We start from the raw sequence: 18,351 nt of genomic DNA, 5'->3' as shown, positions 1-18,351 counted from the left end.
ATTTTACCAAACTGTTGTTTCTTGTTTTGTTTTGGTTTTACCAATAATGAAAAAAATCCCAGTATTTTCTAATTTTGTTTCCCAAAATAAATAGAGAAATGAAATGAAAAACCTGCTTCCTTGAGAATAGAAACTAATCTGTATATCTTTCTTTTTCTCTAGTTATTTTATTTTGTCAGGCAGTACTACCCAAATCCTTTCCTTTCCTTATGTGCTGTTATAGATTTCTTCTGAAAATATATCCATTTGGGGTTTTTTGCATGAAGATGATACCCACTTTGCTGTTCTTTCCATTGTTGTTTGATTCTTGGGGTAGTTATAGCATCAGCAACAGGAAAAAAAGGGCTTGCTTTTCAGGACGTTTTTCTGTTACTGTAATATAAGACAAGTGTTTCAGTTACTTCTATCCCTAATTCTTTAAACTAAGTATGTTACTTTGCCATGCTGCTATGTTACCATGTTCTGTAGTTTTTATCTTTTTGCATCTTGTTTTTTAAAAAAGTATTACATCTTTTTCCTGTCTTTACTATGAACTTGCTCTACCTATTTCTTCTAACTTTTTTTTGGGGGGTGGGGGTGTTCTGTTAACATCAGTAGTTCACTTTCTTGAGCCTTTATATGCTACTGTGAGACAAAATAATCTGTTAGTTTTGTGAAAATGTGCTAAAGACCGAGTATCAAGAAGGAATACTTTGGACAATGTTTAGTTCTAGAAAATAAATTTGGAATCCAAAGGACTAATGCTCAACCAAGGAATATTATTAAAATAGAGGAGGAAGCATAAGTAGGGAGGAGGAAAATTGGAACTAGATTTCACTTGTTTTCTTTTTCTTTCTCTCTTTTATTCTTAAAGCTGGGTTTGATTCTGACTCCTTTCTTCATAGGAGAATATCATAAAACATGCTACAGATGAAAAAGTCAAAGGAAAAGGAAGGAGATTGTTAAGAAATTCACATTCCAGAGGCAGCTGCTGGCAATTTAATTTTAAAAATTGAATGATCTGGGCATTATGGAAATAGCAAATTAATGCCATGTACAGCATCCTATTGACTGTGTTTAGCAAGACACCTGGAGGAAAAGCATTGTTAACACTCTTGTTTTGTGTACCTTAGGTTCTGGGATTTGGACCGAGACGACAACTATGTGCTCTCCCCAGATGTGCAATTTGGCTTTGAGGGAGGAGAATGTATTAACTGTGTTTCTTATTGCTGTGCTAAAGGTGAGAAATAACATGGCAGCTGTGATCTCTGGATCCTAAACCTTGTCAAACCTCAGCCTTCAGTGCCCTGTAGTCATTTCAGTATGTTTGTCTTGTTACTGAGGGTTTCAGTAACAGCATGTGTTAGTTCAGATCAGGAGTGTACTTTTGAAGGTACAATGAGATCATTTGATAATCACCACACTGTCTCAGTGTGGAGTTGTCTCCCGGCACACATCTGGACTCCCTTTGAAGACACTGAACTGGTGCAAGTACAGCTGGAGTACACCTCATTCACCCCAACATTTTATGGGCATTCAGTCTACAAGCCCACGCTAGAACTAATGCAAAGTAGAACTCGCCAAACATGTGGAATGGACATCAGGTCCTTAAAAGTGATGTTTCCTGCAGCGCTACTCCTATGCATCACCTTGTTTGCCAGTACAGGCATAGCTAGTGTCTGCTAGAATGGTTTTCAATGGTGACTTGCTCATGGTGACTACAACACCAGCTATTCAAAAATAAATGGTTAAAATAAAATTGTCACTTGATCATTTAAAAGATAACTTCATATGGTAGCTTGGAAAATGGGCCTTGCGACATGAAACTTCTCCCATTGTTTCTTCAGAAAGTTTCTCCTGTTCAGGACTAGGATGTTGGTTTGCAGGATGGCAAAGAAATGGATGCTGCTAGAAGGTGGCTTCTGAGTACCTTAGAACCAAAGCTAGGCTGCCTGCTACTGCGTATAACGTGGGTTTGTTTTTCTGAAGTTTAAGATATGAAATGCCTAAAAAGTTTTTGAATGGCAGGTCTCTTAGCAGCTGGTACTAACAAAGGGAGAATAGCTATGTGGAGGAAAGCAGCAGGATCTGATCAGAGCATACGGGCTTTGGAGGGCAAGGAGAAGTGGAAGCCCCAAGCACCTACAGAGCTTGAAGGAAATGTCACTCAGATAAAGGTAAGACAGGGAAGAGTCTTCTTGCATATTAGTAGGACTTCACAAACATTAGAAAAATAGATGATTTTTGTGAAACACATGAATATTATTGCTATCATATAGATAAGTGCACCAGTAGAGGCTGGTCCTCCTTCAGAAGGAGGAGGAAAAGCCATCAGGATCAAGTAACTTAAAATTGAAATGGACAAAAATACTACCTGTTTGTAGCTATTCTGTTATAGGCAGGGTTGAAATGCTCAGCAAGATAACACACTGAAATGCAAATACATCTCTCTGTCTGGGAGAATTAACAGTCATTGCATCCTTAAATCCAAACATCTCTCTGTTATATGTCTCACTGACAAACTCTTTAGATTCAGCACCCTGAAATTATTTCCTGGAAAGGATGAATTGTCAGAAATGACAAATTTACATAAATTTATTAAAATTGCAAGCAAGAAAATCTGACTAAATGCATTATTTTATTTGGAGGTATTTTTCTTCTTTTTAGTCACTTTCTCAGTGTAAAGTTTACTTTTAGTATTACAGAAATAAAGATGTATTTACAACCAAATATTCTTTGGTGAGAATGTGTGCCATCTAGAAGGAAATGCTATATTTTTACACAAAAAATGTTTTCAACTGCTTTTTTGTCAGAAAATGTTTCCTTTTTGCTAGATAATATGTATGCCAGTGTCAGACTGATGTGGATGATAAGTTTTCTCTTAAAAATTTGCAAAACCAATGCTTTAAAACATATCTACAGCTATTGACAATATTTTTAATGCTGAAGGTTATGACAATACATAGCATTATAATATTTGTTTTTTAACCAATTGTCTGTTAAGTGTCAGGGTGCAGCGTGTTTGTTTTGAAATATTTTCAGTTGTCACCGTAAGCTCAAACACTCATTCTATACTTACTAGCATTTTGATATATGCAAAAGAGAATGCTGGTCATTAGAGTTGTAAATTTAAATTTAAAAATTTTACATTAACAAGCAGTTAGCTTTTTTGACCACCACCATTCTGCTAAAAGGCAAAGCTTGTGCTTTTAGGTTCTCCAGCATTTTTTGTATTGTTTGTTTGTTATACCCCGTTATTAAGTTTTTTCCCAGGTTTTTCAGAGTTTCTGTTATAACTTAGATTATTCTGTTGCTGTGCTTAATATGTGAGAACACCACCCCTTACTTTTCAGAAGGAATGAATATCAAACAAATATATCTGGTGCTTTTCTAGAGAAGGTAATTTTATATTTTCTTTTATTCTGTTTTCATATAAGAATGGAAAGTATATAAAAAGCAATGGCATGTGCTTGCTCTGGGTTGGCACATAGCGACGGTCTGTATTAGAGTCCTACTTACAAAATTAAAACGTAAGTACTAGTAAAGTGGAGAACCCAAATCTTTTGTTAAGATGCTTCAGTAACAAAAGGTCCAGGATATAGGAAACAGTGTGTGCCATTAGTGTATCATACATCTGCCAGTAAGTTGAGGGAAGGGAAGAGATAGAGGTGTTTATGTCAGCTTGACCATTCAAGCGTTTTCCAGATAACAGGATATGGAGTGCTGCCCAAAAATAGCACCTTGTTCCCAATGTTTGTTAACATAAACAAAAGCATTGCCAAACAATTGTCAACAATCACTGCATTCATATCTCATGTTATAAAGCTGTCTTTAATTCTGGAAACTCTAGATTATTTTTTATTCTAATCCCTGCATTCAAAAAAATATTTTGTAAAATATTTTAAAGATTCTTACATATGGAATCTTTCGGTCATTCCTATAAAAGCCTTTTCCTATATTACCGTGAAAACCTCAGAATAGAAAGCCTTATACCATGGTGAGGTCAAAGGGCAGCAGTAACTTCATTTGATTCCTTGCCAACCTCATCTTTTTTCAACCTGATATGGTGGCTTCAAAAGATAGGTGGCTGCAAAATGCACTCTGGCTCATCTGTTGTGCAGCAACAGATGCACCTGATCTGAACTAAATCTAGTGTAAAATAGCTTTATTTCTTAAATAATGCTCTTGAATAAAATGAAAATATTTCCAAACACAACTATTTAAATCAGTGTTGTTGGAAAGGTATAGCCACAGAAATATCAGTATGTCATTAAATTAATATGAAATCTCAAATATCTTTGAGGGAAACAAGGGTCTCTGAGAGACCTTAGAGACTTGGCATATGCCTAGAGTTTATAGAGCTTATCAGTTGTGCAAGGACAGGGAAGTTGTTGGACTTCAAAGGGGTTTTCTGCAGCTCCAGGGAACCTTATAATTTTTCTAGCCCATGAAAGTCTGTCTGTATGAATGGTTTCTGGTAGATTAAAAAAAACCAAACCCCTAACCAAACAAAAAGCCCCAAACAAACTACGTAGAAAACCAACCCAAAACCCCTCTTGCCTGCTCCCTGGCCGAGCCCTGAAGGAGCTCCTATGCTGAAGCTGTGCAGTGAACTATGGACTGTGCTTGCCAAGGAGCAGGAGTAGCACCCCTGCACACCTACACATAGTTATAGCTTCCAGACTGGAGTTTGGATCGCTTGTGGCTAATGTGGTATGTTCAGCCTGGAGAAGAGAAGGCTCCAGGGGGACAACCTTGCAGCCTTTCAGTGCTTAAAGGGGGCTTATAAGAAGGATGGAGACAGACTTTGTAGCAGGGTGTTTTGTGATAGGACAAGGGGTGATGATTTTAAGCTAAAAGAGGGTAGATCTAGGTTAGATACAAGAAAGAAATTTTTTACACCAAGTGTGGTGAAACACTGGCCCAGATTGCCCAGAGAGGTGGTAGATGCCCCATCCCTGGAAGTATTCAATGTCAGTTTGGAAGGGGCTCTGAGCAACCTGATCTAGTTGAAGATGTCCCTGCTTATTGCAGGGCATTGGACTAGATGACCTTTAAAGGTCCCTTTCCACCTGAACTCTTCTATAAGGGGAGAAGTGTACTTTTGGACCCCTTTATTTATCCATCTGATTTAGTACTCTTTGCTAGGGCATTTGAACTATGTTGACTGAAAGAGCTGTCAAAACTGCAGAAAAGAATATGGTAATCAAAGAAGAAACTGCATGCAACTTGCTTTTACAGATCACAGCATTATAAATCCATTTAAATATGTGATGCTCTCTTGCAGTAGTAAATGTAAGGTGGTGCAATAATATCTTAGGAAAGAAAAGTGGCTTTAATTTAAAAAACACTTTCTCCATTAGGCGAAGGGAGCTTGAGTAGCTGGGTAACAAGCACAGTAGTGTCTATCTGTAATAATTCGTAATCGTTGACTGTAGTTGTATTTAGATAGTAGGACTATAGATATGTATAAAAATGTTTATTCTGTCCTACCCCTGTCATCTGTCTTGGGACATGGCTGTGGCTGTTCAAGATCTTAGATGAAATTGTGATATTTTATTTATTTTTTTTTTCCTTCCCCCCCCCCCACCTCCTACTGTGTGCAGTGGGGCTCCCGAAAAAACCTGTTGGCAGTGAACAACATCAGTTCTGTGGTGATCCTTAGTGAGCAGGCCATGTTGTCTCATTTTCATCAGCAAGTGGCCGTTGTACAGGTGACTCCCAACCTGTTTAATGTGACCTTCTTCAGCACAGGAACAACACACAGTCTTCATGTTGATACGAACATTAATGGAGTCTTCGCTACTAAGGTTAATTGGGACTTTTCATTCATTTGCTTGATTGTTTGCCTCGTTAGGTGTATGCAACCCTTTGATATTCAATTTATTGTGTAATGGAAGTATTGTTACGATGGTAGCAATGATACTGTGGTGGAGCTGATTTTCAAATAGCACAGTGACTCAGTAATTCTCTGGGTGCTGACCAGAGAACTTTTGGGTTACCAAAAGCCTTCTAACTCAATATACAGAGGAACTCATGAGTGGTGGCTGTTGTGTGGAAGATCTTGCTGTGTTATTGCATGAATTCCTGTACAATTCCAAGAGAAACTAAATTTATATATTCTTTTTCTTTTTTGATTGGTTTAGGATGCTGTAGTATTCTGGAATGGGAAGCAAGTTACTGTCTTCGAGTGCTTAGGAGATACCTTCAGAAGTGCAGGTAGGACTTAGAACACTGATCAGAGTTGCAATGGTTCTCGTCCTCCAAAGTTATATGTTCTCTTCATTCATGGTAGCTGATGGACTGTAATCATAAGTGCAAAGTGAAAAATATTATTAATACTAATTAGACTTCATATTCCCATTTTGCAGAATAGAAAGATTAGGGTATAAAAATCCTCAACAAAACCAGAACTCAAATGCTGACTCCTACATCTGTGCTTTATTCACTAAATACGCTGGGATATAATGTGTGGACTAACCTCAGAATATGTTGGTATTCCTGTATAGGAGTAGCAGTGGAGCAACAGAGGTAAAACCAAAGGTGGTGCGTATCTGTAGGCATAAAATTAAAATATATATCCTCTTAACCTCTTTTCAGCTACAACCCAATCCTGGAAGCGTACCTGAAGACTAAATATGCTTCATTCATAGAGTTCCTAAGGCATCCAAGCCGTGACAAAACAAAGCACCTTGTTGCCGTTTCCCACAGATTAGATGTATACTTGACTGTCATACCTAGACTTGAAAGGTATCCTCAGAGCTAGCATATCATATAGGGGCTTGCACAAAACAAGATATGAGGATAAGGCTGCCTTTTTTTATCTTTTAAGTAAATCATTCCAACAGTTGATCAAGAACAGAATTTTTTTCCTACTTTTGTAGCCATAGCTCTTGTTGCCTTCTACAGATAGGTCATGATGATGGCTATTGAAGGCTTTTCTATTTTGCTTGGGAGAAAGTGTAATCAAGGTTACATAGCACTTGCATAGGAATGGGGAAGGAGTGGGTTTTAGTCCCAGCTATCAGGAAAATCTGTCTCATAAGTTGCTGTATATACAGCCAAGTCAAGTAAATTAGTTTTTTCTATGATTAATACTCCCTAAATATTTCTGCCTTGAGAAACAGGTTATGCATAATTCTATCAATTCCATCCAAAATCTTGAGCTTTTAGGCTTTGTCTTTTAAGAACCATCAAGAAGTTTTCTGAGAAGTGGCTTATCTTGTCTATATTTACTAATTTATTTAATAACTTTCCCATGCTGAATCAATGCATTATTACCACCAAGGTCCCAACAGTCTACAACACTCATGAAATTATTTAAGAGCCACTCTTCTTTTCTGACAGAGATTCTTTTATCACTCTTCAGTTGCAGTTCAATAAAGGAAGGAGTGAATTTTCGTAACAGAACCTCACATTCCACTAGTCTTTCTCTTTCTTTCACTCCCATATCAACTCTATATCCTTCCTCTCCAACTTGTTTTCATGTGCAGAGTGTACAAAAAGCCTGTTTACAGTAGGAGTCCAAGCTTTTGGTTGTAGTGGCAGAACAGAAGAAGGCTGCAACACCAGGGAGTTTGGGAATCAGCAGAGACTGATGGATTGAAAAATGGATTTGGTGCAAGATAGTGGAAACTGAATGCTTTAAGTGATTTTTTTTTTTTTTTAAATCTGCTTATTGTAATGACGGCTTTATTGTGATTTTCCAGGCTCTTTCCTTTGTGACTCTCCAGTTCTGTCTGTGCATGGCGAAAATCTCTACACGGTTGAGCCATATCGGGTCCAGGTCCGTACTTTGCAGGTAAGGGCTGATGAAACCATGAAGCAACAAATATGCCTTATTGTTTTCAAAGATTTGTGTTACAGCTTAAAAGTTAAGTGGATGTTCTGTAGATCTATTAACTCTACCTTCATCATAAAAAAAAAATTTGAGTAATTCAGCAGAAAGATCTTTGACATTGTGTTCTTTAAAAAGTCTGTCACTTTAAACACTACTGCACTGTAACAAATAAGTATTGATAAAAGAAAACAGACTTCTATAAGGAGCAGACTTTAGGAGGATCAAAATTACATGCAGGTTGAATATGTATATTACTGACAGGAAAATGGACATAGTGAATATTCTTATACTAAGTAATGAAAAATAACCTCTGCACATTCTGTGTGTTCCTGCAAAATCTTTTGCATCTCTTAGTATCTCTTTTGTATCTCTCTTAGTTGGAAAAAGTTGTGTTACTGAAGAGAAAATTGCTGCAGAAGGATACCTCTAAATTTTGACATTTTTGGAGGCTATACATCCAGTTTTCAACCTGAAACACAGATTGCATTTGTAGAGACTGTATGTGTGTGCAGTTTCTCTCATTTTGCTGGTGGTGACAAAGTCAGTCCCTTCTAGTTAGATTCTGAACACACAAACCTAGTGTTACACGTTTCTTCTCAGGGCACAGTTAAACAGCTGCTGGTGTTCTCTGAAGCAGAGGGGAATCCATGCCTCTTGGACGTCTGTGGAAATTTCCTGGCTGTGGGAACTGATTTGGCTCACTTTAAAATCTTTGATCTCTCTCGCAGGTATTAATAAGCCTTTTAAAAACATCTGTTTATAATTGAGCATATATTTTGTGGGGAGGGGGAGATCTTTAGCTGGTTTTGATATGATGAAAAGTGATAGCCACTTTGAATCTTGAGACAATACATGCAACCCATGTGAACTGACGGGAAGGGAAGAGCCACAGAATTATTAGATAAATCATGGGATGAGTAACAGTAACTATTAAAAAAGAATATTATGAGGGATATTTGTGTGTATTTGGAAGTGGGTGGAGAATTTATGGAGGATCAAGATAAGGCTGTTATATGTTTCTGCTGATAACTTGACCAAGACCTTAATATCAGAAGAGTTTAAATAAAGCCAAAAAATGCTAGGTCTCATATCTCTTCATAAATCAACAAACTTGATTCAGTGAATCCATGGAGGAAGTGAACCTAGAACCTAGAATTGTGGACACACTGTTCTTCCTCCTGTTTAGGTTAAGAGAAAAGTTTACTTGACTTTGTTCAAACTTTACTGTGTGTTCCCATGCTGACAAACAGCTGTGGCATGAAAAAGATATGTGCTTGATGTGACTTTCGGTTAGAAAATTTATCTGCTAATGATAAATGTAATTTTGAAAACCTGAAAAACCCCAAGAGCGAAATGGATTTGGTTCTTCCTTACATACTGTCACCAGAGGAATGCTGAAGTCTAGCTAGTTACCCACTTGGAAACTCATTACCTGTGTTGAGGTGGCACAAATTCCCCTTGGAACACAATTTGAAGGTTACTGGGTTTGGGCAGGTTGTGTTAGCTAGCACAAATATTGGCTTATGATGTTTGATGGTGGAAAAAAGTAGCTTAACCCCTGCATGCTATGTTAAATTTTCATGGCTAGTAATGAAAATACCCCTTCTCAAATGATGACAGTATAGTGCTTTTTAATTTCAAAGCAAGCATAGTTGGCTTAGAATAGATGTGAGGTCTAATCACGTAACCCAAGACTGTTGTTTTTATAGAATCAGAGAGTTTTTTTCATGGGATCATATTATGGGTCTAAATTACTGTCACTTCTTTCTGTCCATGAGATTTGTCCTCTTTGTTGCTTAATGATCACTGGGTTTGTATCTATACTGGCAGTAAGATTCTTCTGAAATAATAAAAAAAGCCCGGGGAGGGTGTGGGGGGGAGGGTGGGTGTTAAGTATGTGAATGATACAGTCTTTTGGAACTTATGTACAGAGGGAAAGTGACCAGTAAGATGATATAAATACCACCTCTCCAATGACATTTATTTACTTCTGCTCCACAGTGTTTTCCATACACAGAACTTTTATGTGATGGGCTATATTCAACCTTTGTGGTACTGTTCAACTTATGTAGGAAAAACAGACCTCTAAATTCAATGTTCTAGTAGGATGGTCTTGCTGTATAGCCCTGTTTTGGGAGTCCTGTAGGAGCATCGAAGTTTATTCTTGCTGATTCATTGAGGAAAGAGTGTCTCATTAACTTCTTCCTGAAAGAAAGGCAGGTCGCAGCAATTCTCTGGAGAGGAAGCTGGAATCTGGGGCAGTGGTGTCATAAGGTAGAAATAGTTTATTTTACCTGTAATTTGAAAAGTGTTTTGGCTGATGCCTACTGCCAGTTGCTTGCCACCATGTGATTTAAGTTTATTCCTTTCCACAGAGAGGCAAAAGTGCACTGCAATAGCAAGAATTTCTCTGAGCTGTTTCCTGGCCTTGGAGGCATTGCATCTGTCAAGTGCAATGCTAATGGCAATAAAGTCAGCATCCTTATTAGCAAGGTGAGGCAAAGGTCTTTGCTCTACGCCCTAGTACCTGACTATGAGTTAGTAGACTGGTGCAGTCAAGATTACTGAAGATGCAAGACTCACTTCTCAGAAATAAACCTACGTGTTCTGTGCAGTGTATTGGGTCTTGAAATGTAGTGTCCAAGCACGTAACTAAACGCTAAAATTAAGGCATGTTAAGGTTTTGTACAAGTGGTGAGAAGAACAACGCAGAAAAGGAGAAATATTTCAGTTAAAAAAGCTACTTTGTAGCATTTCAAAGAAATCAAAGGCTAACTTGCTAGAATAGAAAAACAGCAAGAAATTTTCTGACATTTCCTCCAAAGAATGTTCTTGTGTGATTACCAGTAAACAAAACTGAGAGCTTGAATCAGAAGACATAAACATCCCATCTGAACTTCACTCTTTTTTTCTTTCTGATTGCATGCTTCAGCAGCTTTTGTTTTGCTTTAGGTGGATGGAAACATTGATTCCAAGATCTGTTTCTATGATGTTGAAATGGACAAAGCTACACTCCTTGATTTCAAGGCTGAACAGGGAAATGGTAGAGAGAAGCTTTCTTCTGGACAAGGCATTGACAAGTAGGAAGCTTTTATTTTGAGAAGTATTACTTGTGGATTTAAGGTGGGAATCTGCCCTATGAAGACAAGCAACATCTTGATACTGGCATTCCTGTGTGTTTGTGTAGGAGGTTGTACAAATTTAATTATTTTATTTCTAAAGAATTAATTAATGTCATTCAGCCTGCATCCCTTTCTCTTCCAATACATGAACTAGGGAGTGTAAAACAAAGGTATCAGCAAGCTCAAAATAAGCAGGAGGAGGTTGTTCTTCAGACAAGATGCAGCTGAGCTAAGAAACTCATTGCCAAAGGAAGTTATAGGTGATGAAGCAAGGGTTCATGGAGGAATTGGACAAATAAATGGAAGAGAAATGCAGTGAGAGTTATTAGATAAGTGGGAGCCATATCTGTCTCGAGGTCTCTGATTGGAGGATGGTTGGGTGTTGAGGGGTATGCGTAGAGGTGGAATATGACTGGAATCAGGATCTTCATCTTAAAATAAAGAAAAATCTTGGAAAAGTCTTGGAAAGCTACTTTTCCATGAAGAGTTTACAGGGCAGGAGCTAAAAAGTGACATTCTGAAGCTCCTTCTAGGAAAAAAAGTTAATTTTTAAGTTCAGTACAGGATGTTTTTGTGGATAAAAACTCATGAAATGTCTATTTAGAACTGACAGCTTTGTTTTCATGCAAGCTGTTCTGTGGCAAATACATCAGAAATCCTAACAGCAAGGCAGCAAAATGCAGTGAACTAGGAAATCTCATGGAAGTACGGTGGAATGTTAAAGTACAAATTCCCATCTGGTTTTGCAATAATTTTTCTGACTTCTTTTTTTCTTAAGAAAAATGCAAGTGTTAGAATAGAAGGTGGTTTGCTTTTTTAGCAATTATCTGCTATAGATACTACAAGCAAAAAAGGATTTACTCTCCTTATCACTGAAAAACAGGCGAAAGTACCCAGCAAAGGACACTGCAAATTTGGGCCTTATGTCTTGGTCAGTTATGCAAACAGTGGAATTATGAGTAGTGAGAAAGTTGGTTTTAAGTGTAGTATCTTCTGTAGCCCAGCAGAGGCCACCACAAACTAATAATACTATTTCACTGGTATTTAAATGCTAGGTGGTGCCAGCATGAATAATCTGTTTGTCTGTGCTTCATTTTAGAGTATCTTGAAATTGGAATGAGTAAACTCACCAGAAGATAATAATAATATACACTTCTTCCCCTTCTCTCTCTCTTCCTAGAGGCAGAATCTAAAAACACTCCCAATATTTTTTACACAAATACTGTTTTTCAGTTTGCAAGTAATTTATTTTGAATTCAGCAACATGGACAGGACGTTTTTTATTTCTGCATTCCTTTGAATCTCTCCCTTAATTTGTGTTCCAGCCCTACTCCAATCCTTCTCACAAGGTCAACCCTTCAGTGATGACAGCAAATGAGAAAAACATTTTAAAGATGTCTTTGGTTTCTCTCTTTTTAAAAATTTGACACCTATTTATATTCTGTATTTTTTCAGAAGAATCGTAAGCGTTGCTAAAATAGTCTGATTCTGTATGTCTAGTCTTAACAAGACTGGCACTGAAGTTGTATTTAAATGCCTGAAGGAGGCAGTGAAATGTTTCTTATTTAAACTGCTGCCAGGGAGCGGCTTTCCTAATGCTGCAAGGGTTGCCCTTGTGCTTAATGTGCTATTTCACAGTGCCTCAGAATTCTTCATAGAATCATAGAATCGTTAAGGTTGGAAAAGACCCTTAAGATCATCGAGTCCAACCGCTAACTTATCACTGCCAAGTCCACCACTAAACCATACCCTCAAGCACCGCATCTACCCTTCTTTCAAATACCTCCAGGGATGGAGACTCAACCACCTCCCTGGCCAGCCTGTTCCTGTGCCGGACAACCCTTTCCTTGAAGAAGTTTTTCCTAATATCCAACCTAAACTTCCATGGCGCAGCTTGAGGCCATTTCCTCTCATCATATCGCTTGTTACTAGGGAGAAGAGACCGACCCCCGCCTCACTACATCCTCCTTTCAGGTAGCTGTAGAGTGTGATACGGTCTCCCCTCAAATACGTAGTATGAAGTTCAAGCACAGTACTGAGGAAAGGGAATGAACTGTGGCATAGCTAGAGATGGAAGTCCCCCAGCTGCAGGTCAGGTTCAGCTGCAGCTCTGGAGTTTCCCTCAGCGCTGAGAAGTTCAGCAGTTCAAAGCATCGATCATGCTGCATGCCCAGGTCTCTTTGCTGAACTCTCAGTAGGGAGATGTGTTGCCTAAGAATATACATTGATTTCTTATTTTTTACCCATCAGTTTAATCACAATTGTCTAGTTGTGATATCCTATGACCACTGCTTAGCTGGATTTGAACGTGAGGCATAGGTACTAGAAACTCTCTCTGTACTGCTTATCTAAATGCACATCAGTGTACTCACACTATCTTTAACCTGGCTGGACATTTCTAGCGGAGCTGGCAATAAGCACCTTGGGGCAGGCCGTAAAACCCACAAGATGACACCCATGCTACACCAGTACCTACGCTGGTAGCAGTTGCCAAGGTAGATCGTTTAAGGATGTTCAAGTATTTCTGTAGGACATGTAATCTCAGTGGAGGCAGATTTTGGGTGCCTGTTTGTATTTGTGGCAGTACCAGCTTTTTTTCCTACTGAAATGCTTTCTGTCCTATAGTTATGGTTTAATATGTACAGAATAAACTAAAAGTGTCATTGCCATGTATAAAGTGTTAGGAGGTAGGGAGATGTATATGGTTAATGTTACAATGCAGAGGTACTGGTGTAGATAACTGATCATCATCTGAAAATTATTCCTTGGTTAAGTCCTTTAAATTATATTCATGCACTGAAGAGGCTGGAATTATTTTGTTTCCCTTTCTACATCTTTTTCTTGTCTTTTGGTAGGTCTCTTGTGGAGTATCCAGAGTTGCACAGTCACATTCCTGCTTGCCATTTCTGGGACCAGAGTGAGCCAAGACTTTTTGTCTGTGAAGCTGTTCTTGAAACAGGCCTACAATCTCCAGACCAGAAGAAAAAACAGACTGAGAGCACAGTATGGTCTTTTTGTTTATTTGTTTTACCTTGTTTTACATAAGTTCTCCCTGTCCAAGTAGTAAATCATTGGCCCTTCAATAGGATGTGGAACTAGGTAGTATACATTATCTTGCACAAAAGTGAGCAGTGAGACTGTGAGTTTGGTGTCTGTGGCTTCAGGCACTCATTGTACATTAGCTTTCTGTTTTAGCCCTAGCTTGCATAGAGAAATCACCTCTTTATCACTATATCTGTGCTAGAATTCTAAGGATGATTGTAATGCAAGCTTGTATCTGGACTACAGTTTTTCGGGTGATGTTATTGGGTGAATTGATAATCTAGAGGTTTGATATTTATTCTAATTAAAAAAAAACAACCAACAAACCAGTTTTACATCCTGACCCCACTTTTAGCAGCAAGAATTGATTTGATAGAATAACAGGGACCCTACTGTTAAGGTGAACAGTGAAGGACACTCTTCCTGCCCGGTTCTTGCCATCTTCTGTTTTTCTGGATAGATGTTGTACATCTTTATGGTATTTAACAAATTTATCTTTTATGGTCTTTTTTACATTAGAAGAAAGATTTTATTTTATTGATCAGAATAATATAATCAAAGATTTTTCATCAGACCAACAATTCTTCCCTGCTTCCCCATTAATGTGCTTGTTAGCAGTCCTTACCATTTTGCCTGTATAGAACTGCCTGCCCTTTATAATTATTCCATTGGTTTGAAGTGTCCATGTAGATTTAAAGTTCTCTGATTCGTGCACGACTTCAATTAAACTTCTTCCAATTAGAAATCAAAAGCTCTTTGTTGTTTTTGTTGGTTGAAATGACCTTAGAAAAATGATGGGAAGATCAATGTAGGAAGGAGGAAGGGAAAAAGGATGTCTCAAAAGGCCTCGCTAGGGTTTTCTAGTAAAGAGAACGACACTTCAACTTTATATGCCTAATGTAAACAAGAAAAATGTTTGGCTAATACATAAAGTTGAAAAATAAAAAGATATAAAAGGAGTGCAACTTACTTTTTGGCCTTTATTCAACAGAACTTCTATGTGTTTATCCTTTAAGAAATGAGAAGTCTGATTAACTTCAGTTGGAAAATAAATGCTTTATCTTGACTTGAATCAGGTCCATATTTAAGCTGTTACAGAAACTATTTTTAAATGGCTGGTACATTCCCTGGGAACTCAAAGCAGTCAGTAAGCTGCTGAAATTATAATTTCAGAAATAATACAGTCTTAAAAAAAAATATTGTTGAAAATAGTTGGGAGTATTTCTTTAACCTGAGTCAGAATTGTCCAAGACACTTCTAGAGCCGCAGTTTATGGCCAGGTTTCTCCCTCTGTGGTTGGTGAAGTTTGTTTCTGAAAGGCAGAGGTGGAGGTCCTTTTGCAGTAGGAACACAGTCAGTATTGTACAATGAGTTGCTGGCTACTTTACTATAGGGAGGAAGTGTGCAGCTCTGCCCTTTCCAGCAGGTGTGTGTGTGTGTGAATGTATATATCACGTTATTGTCTAAAGAAGGTTCTGCCAAGTGAACATGGAAAATAAAAACAAAACGAAAGAAGGATGTTGCAGCATAAAAACAAAACAATGCTTTGCTTCCTTTTCCAGATGGATGCTTGGATTGTATCATTCTTCAGTAGTGAAGAGCATGGCCTTTTGCTTCAGGACAGCTTTCCACTGCCTTCATCCTACCAGGTTCTTCTGGGCATAGAGGTGCCACATTATTACTTCGCAAAAAAGGTGAGGAAACCTTTTGCAATTCTTTGTCTTCCCAGAAGTTCAGACTTTTCACTTTGTAGGAATCAAATTTAACCAAATTATGTCTGGGGTAGGTAGACCAACTCCAGTGGCAGTTGCTGCATTACATGTAGAAATTACATAAAGATAATTCTAATGCAGTGTACTTGGCAGTACTGTGGAAATTGTACTCAACTGGCTTTTCATGGGTATTGCAAACTGGATGCTACGCAGAGCAAAGGAGACACAATGCTTACCAGGGAATGCAACTGAAAAAGGGATGTGAAAAAAATTCTCAATCTACTTTATGTAGTCACCATGCCTATTGCAAGTAAAGGGGGGTGTGTGTCAACTTTACGTAGGCCATAGGAGGGGACATTTCCTACTAGCTTCAGCAGAAGCAACCCATTTCCTTCTTGGAACTGAGCTTAATCTCCACAGAATACTGAAGAGAGCAAGAATACTCTTTTTGCACTGTCACCTGTACCTACAAATACCAGGAATGCATGCTTTAACTTCTTAAACTTGAATATGAATCCAAAATTGTTTGCATCTTAAGTAAATAATACCAAGCATACTGGAAGAAATGAAGCCTATTACCTACAGATTGGTTTTCTGCTTAAGCTCTGACCTGAGTTTCTCAGTGCCTGTTAAGATGATAATTTGCGCTGCTCCCTTCTTGTGGGGGGAGCTTAACAGTCTGTTTATTCTACCAAGGCATTATTATTGTAAAATCTGCAGGAACTTAATGAGACTTCTAATCCTCTAAATCTTCTGAATAAGACAAACCAAGGTGATCATGTAAATCTAATCCCATGTATTTTGGGAACAATGTTAAACAGGTAGAATGTATCAAGATGTTTTTCTACTTAATATATTTAGATTCAGAGCGGTACTTTGCAATTTAGCCCCCTTCCAAAGAACTGACTGTTTTCACTCTTCCTGTGCAGATCTAGCTTTTAGAGTTGCACTCTATTTAACTTCCCATCTTCCCTTAATTTGAGACGTCAAAAGTGATCTGCTGCATTTTCTAATCTTTCTTTTAACGCTTCCCCCATCATGTCTCATGCTATTTTAGTTTGATATTATGTCTGTTTTTTTCCTGTTTGTTTGTTTTTTTTTTTAACTCTAATTGCTGCCATTAGTTGTTTTTTCGGAGGGGATGTGTCTATAAACCTGTAAGTATCTGCATTATTTTGCTCCTCTTCCTTCATTATCTGCTATTCTCTCTTCTGTTTTCTTACCTCTTAGTGACAAAATTACTTGTAATTTAATAATTAATTTTGGAAACATGATTTAGTTCGTGAACAGAGTCTGCTTTAAATACAGCAAATCATATTGATGCAACAAGTCTGTTTGACCAGGTTCCATTGCAGGGCTTCTCCTTGTTCATTGTAAGGTCTCTTCTGTCCTGGTTCCAGAAATTCCCCAAATTGTAGTCAAACTCATTTGCACTTCTGATTTCTGACTTTTACTGTATCTAATACTTTCATTGTATAATAATATAATACTGTGTTTTTATTGGCTTCTGTAAACCTTAATATTTAGGTATCTCATCTAACTATATGATTGGGGTAGAGTATATGTGAAATTTGGTGTCATTCATGACTCAGATGATTTTCCACTGTGTTTGGCTTCTGAAAGTTTCCTTGTTACACTCTAGACAGATCATTTGATATCGATGATTGACTTTATTCTGTTGACGAATAATGGTTAAATTGCTTTGAGCTCATTTCAATGACTGGTGAAAGTATCACTGAAGCTCCAGAGGCTCTATAACTTCCAACTGTATGGGGAAGGGTTTGAATTTAGTATCCATAAGCTTCACATGAAGGCAAGAATAAAAGAATTGGGTCTATATAGTTAACTTTCAGAACAGCAGACTCATTTTCGAGAAGAGACTAACCTTAGAGAAATGTTTATCTGAAATCTCCAGAAATCTGGGGAGTTAAAATAATAGTTGCTCTTATATTTGTGATTTTAATAATATATAAAGTAATAATAATTATGACTATAATAATAGGAAGCTGCCTCTCCTGTGGTATTTTACCAGTCTCCAAACTATCACTGATGTACTGTGATTGTTCGTTATGATAGGCTAATCTCTTCTACGACACTCCATATTTTGGGGCATTTTCTCTGAAGTTCTGAAACAGTGCAGCTATTTTCACTATTGATCATGGTCCTGCAGAAATAGAAAACTTGGACTGTAGTGGAAATAATGTAATTCATTACACGTACAAGGGAGTAAGTTTCAACCTACTTGATACCTAAATGATAACATTCCTATTTTAGCTGGGAGAAGCTGAGAAAGGACAAGCAGAATCTGGCTCGATAAAGGTGTCTCAGATGGCTGCGAGAAGACCCATGAGAGACTTTGTTGGATTGGGAGATTGTGATAAGACTACCCGGGATGCCATGCTGAACTTCAGCTTCTATCTGACTGCTGGAGACATGGATGAGGCCTTCAAATCCATCAAGCTGATAAAAAGGTATTGTAAGTCTTTGTATGTATTCTTTGTGGGTGCAGTTTATTTTCATTAAAAGTTTGCATGAAGTTTTGATCCTCCTAAATTCTCCGTATATTGTTCCTCTCTGATTTCATTCTCCCTTTCATTTTTATCTAGATGAAATACCTTTATCTTACAGATATTTTAATGTATTCTCTGCTTATTCT

General features: G+C 37.8%; 2 protein-coding genes across 3 annotated transcripts in view; both read left to right on the top strand.

Annotated features, from left to right (window-relative positions):
* Positions 1 to 18,351, top strand: part of LOC104053172 (major facilitator superfamily domain-containing protein 1) — a 284,336-nt gene that overhangs the window by 101,907 nt on the left and 164,078 nt on the right. The window lies entirely within an intron of this gene.
* The window catches only part of IFT140 (intraflagellar transport 140), a 90,362-nt gene that overhangs the window by 18,830 nt on the left and 53,181 nt on the right, over positions 1 to 18,351 (top strand). For both annotated transcript variants that reach the window (XM_064462262.1, XM_064462263.1), the window contains exons 8-18: positions 1,113 to 1,219; positions 2,008 to 2,156; positions 5,586 to 5,789; positions 6,126 to 6,198; positions 7,689 to 7,780; positions 8,420 to 8,547; positions 10,195 to 10,312; positions 10,772 to 10,899; positions 13,797 to 13,944; positions 15,546 to 15,677; positions 17,970 to 18,166. In XM_064462262.1, coding sequence (XP_064318332.1) covers positions 1,113 to 1,219; positions 2,008 to 2,156; positions 5,586 to 5,789; positions 6,126 to 6,198; positions 7,689 to 7,780; positions 8,420 to 8,547; positions 10,195 to 10,312; positions 10,772 to 10,899; positions 13,797 to 13,944; positions 15,546 to 15,677; positions 17,970 to 18,166 — 1,476 coding nt within the window. The remainder of the gene's footprint in view (positions 1 to 1,112; positions 1,220 to 2,007; positions 2,157 to 5,585; positions 5,790 to 6,125; positions 6,199 to 7,688; positions 7,781 to 8,419; positions 8,548 to 10,194; positions 10,313 to 10,771; positions 10,900 to 13,796; positions 13,945 to 15,545; positions 15,678 to 17,969; positions 18,167 to 18,351) is intronic.

Source organism: Phalacrocorax carbo, chromosome 10, assembly GCF_963921805.1.
Source record: "Phalacrocorax carbo chromosome 10, bPhaCar2.1, whole genome shotgun sequence".
NCBI lineage: Eukaryota > Metazoa > Chordata > Aves > Suliformes > Phalacrocoracidae > Phalacrocorax > Phalacrocorax carbo.
The sequence above is the reverse complement of the archived record's forward strand: the minus strand, read 5'-3'. Positions and strand labels throughout refer to the sequence as shown.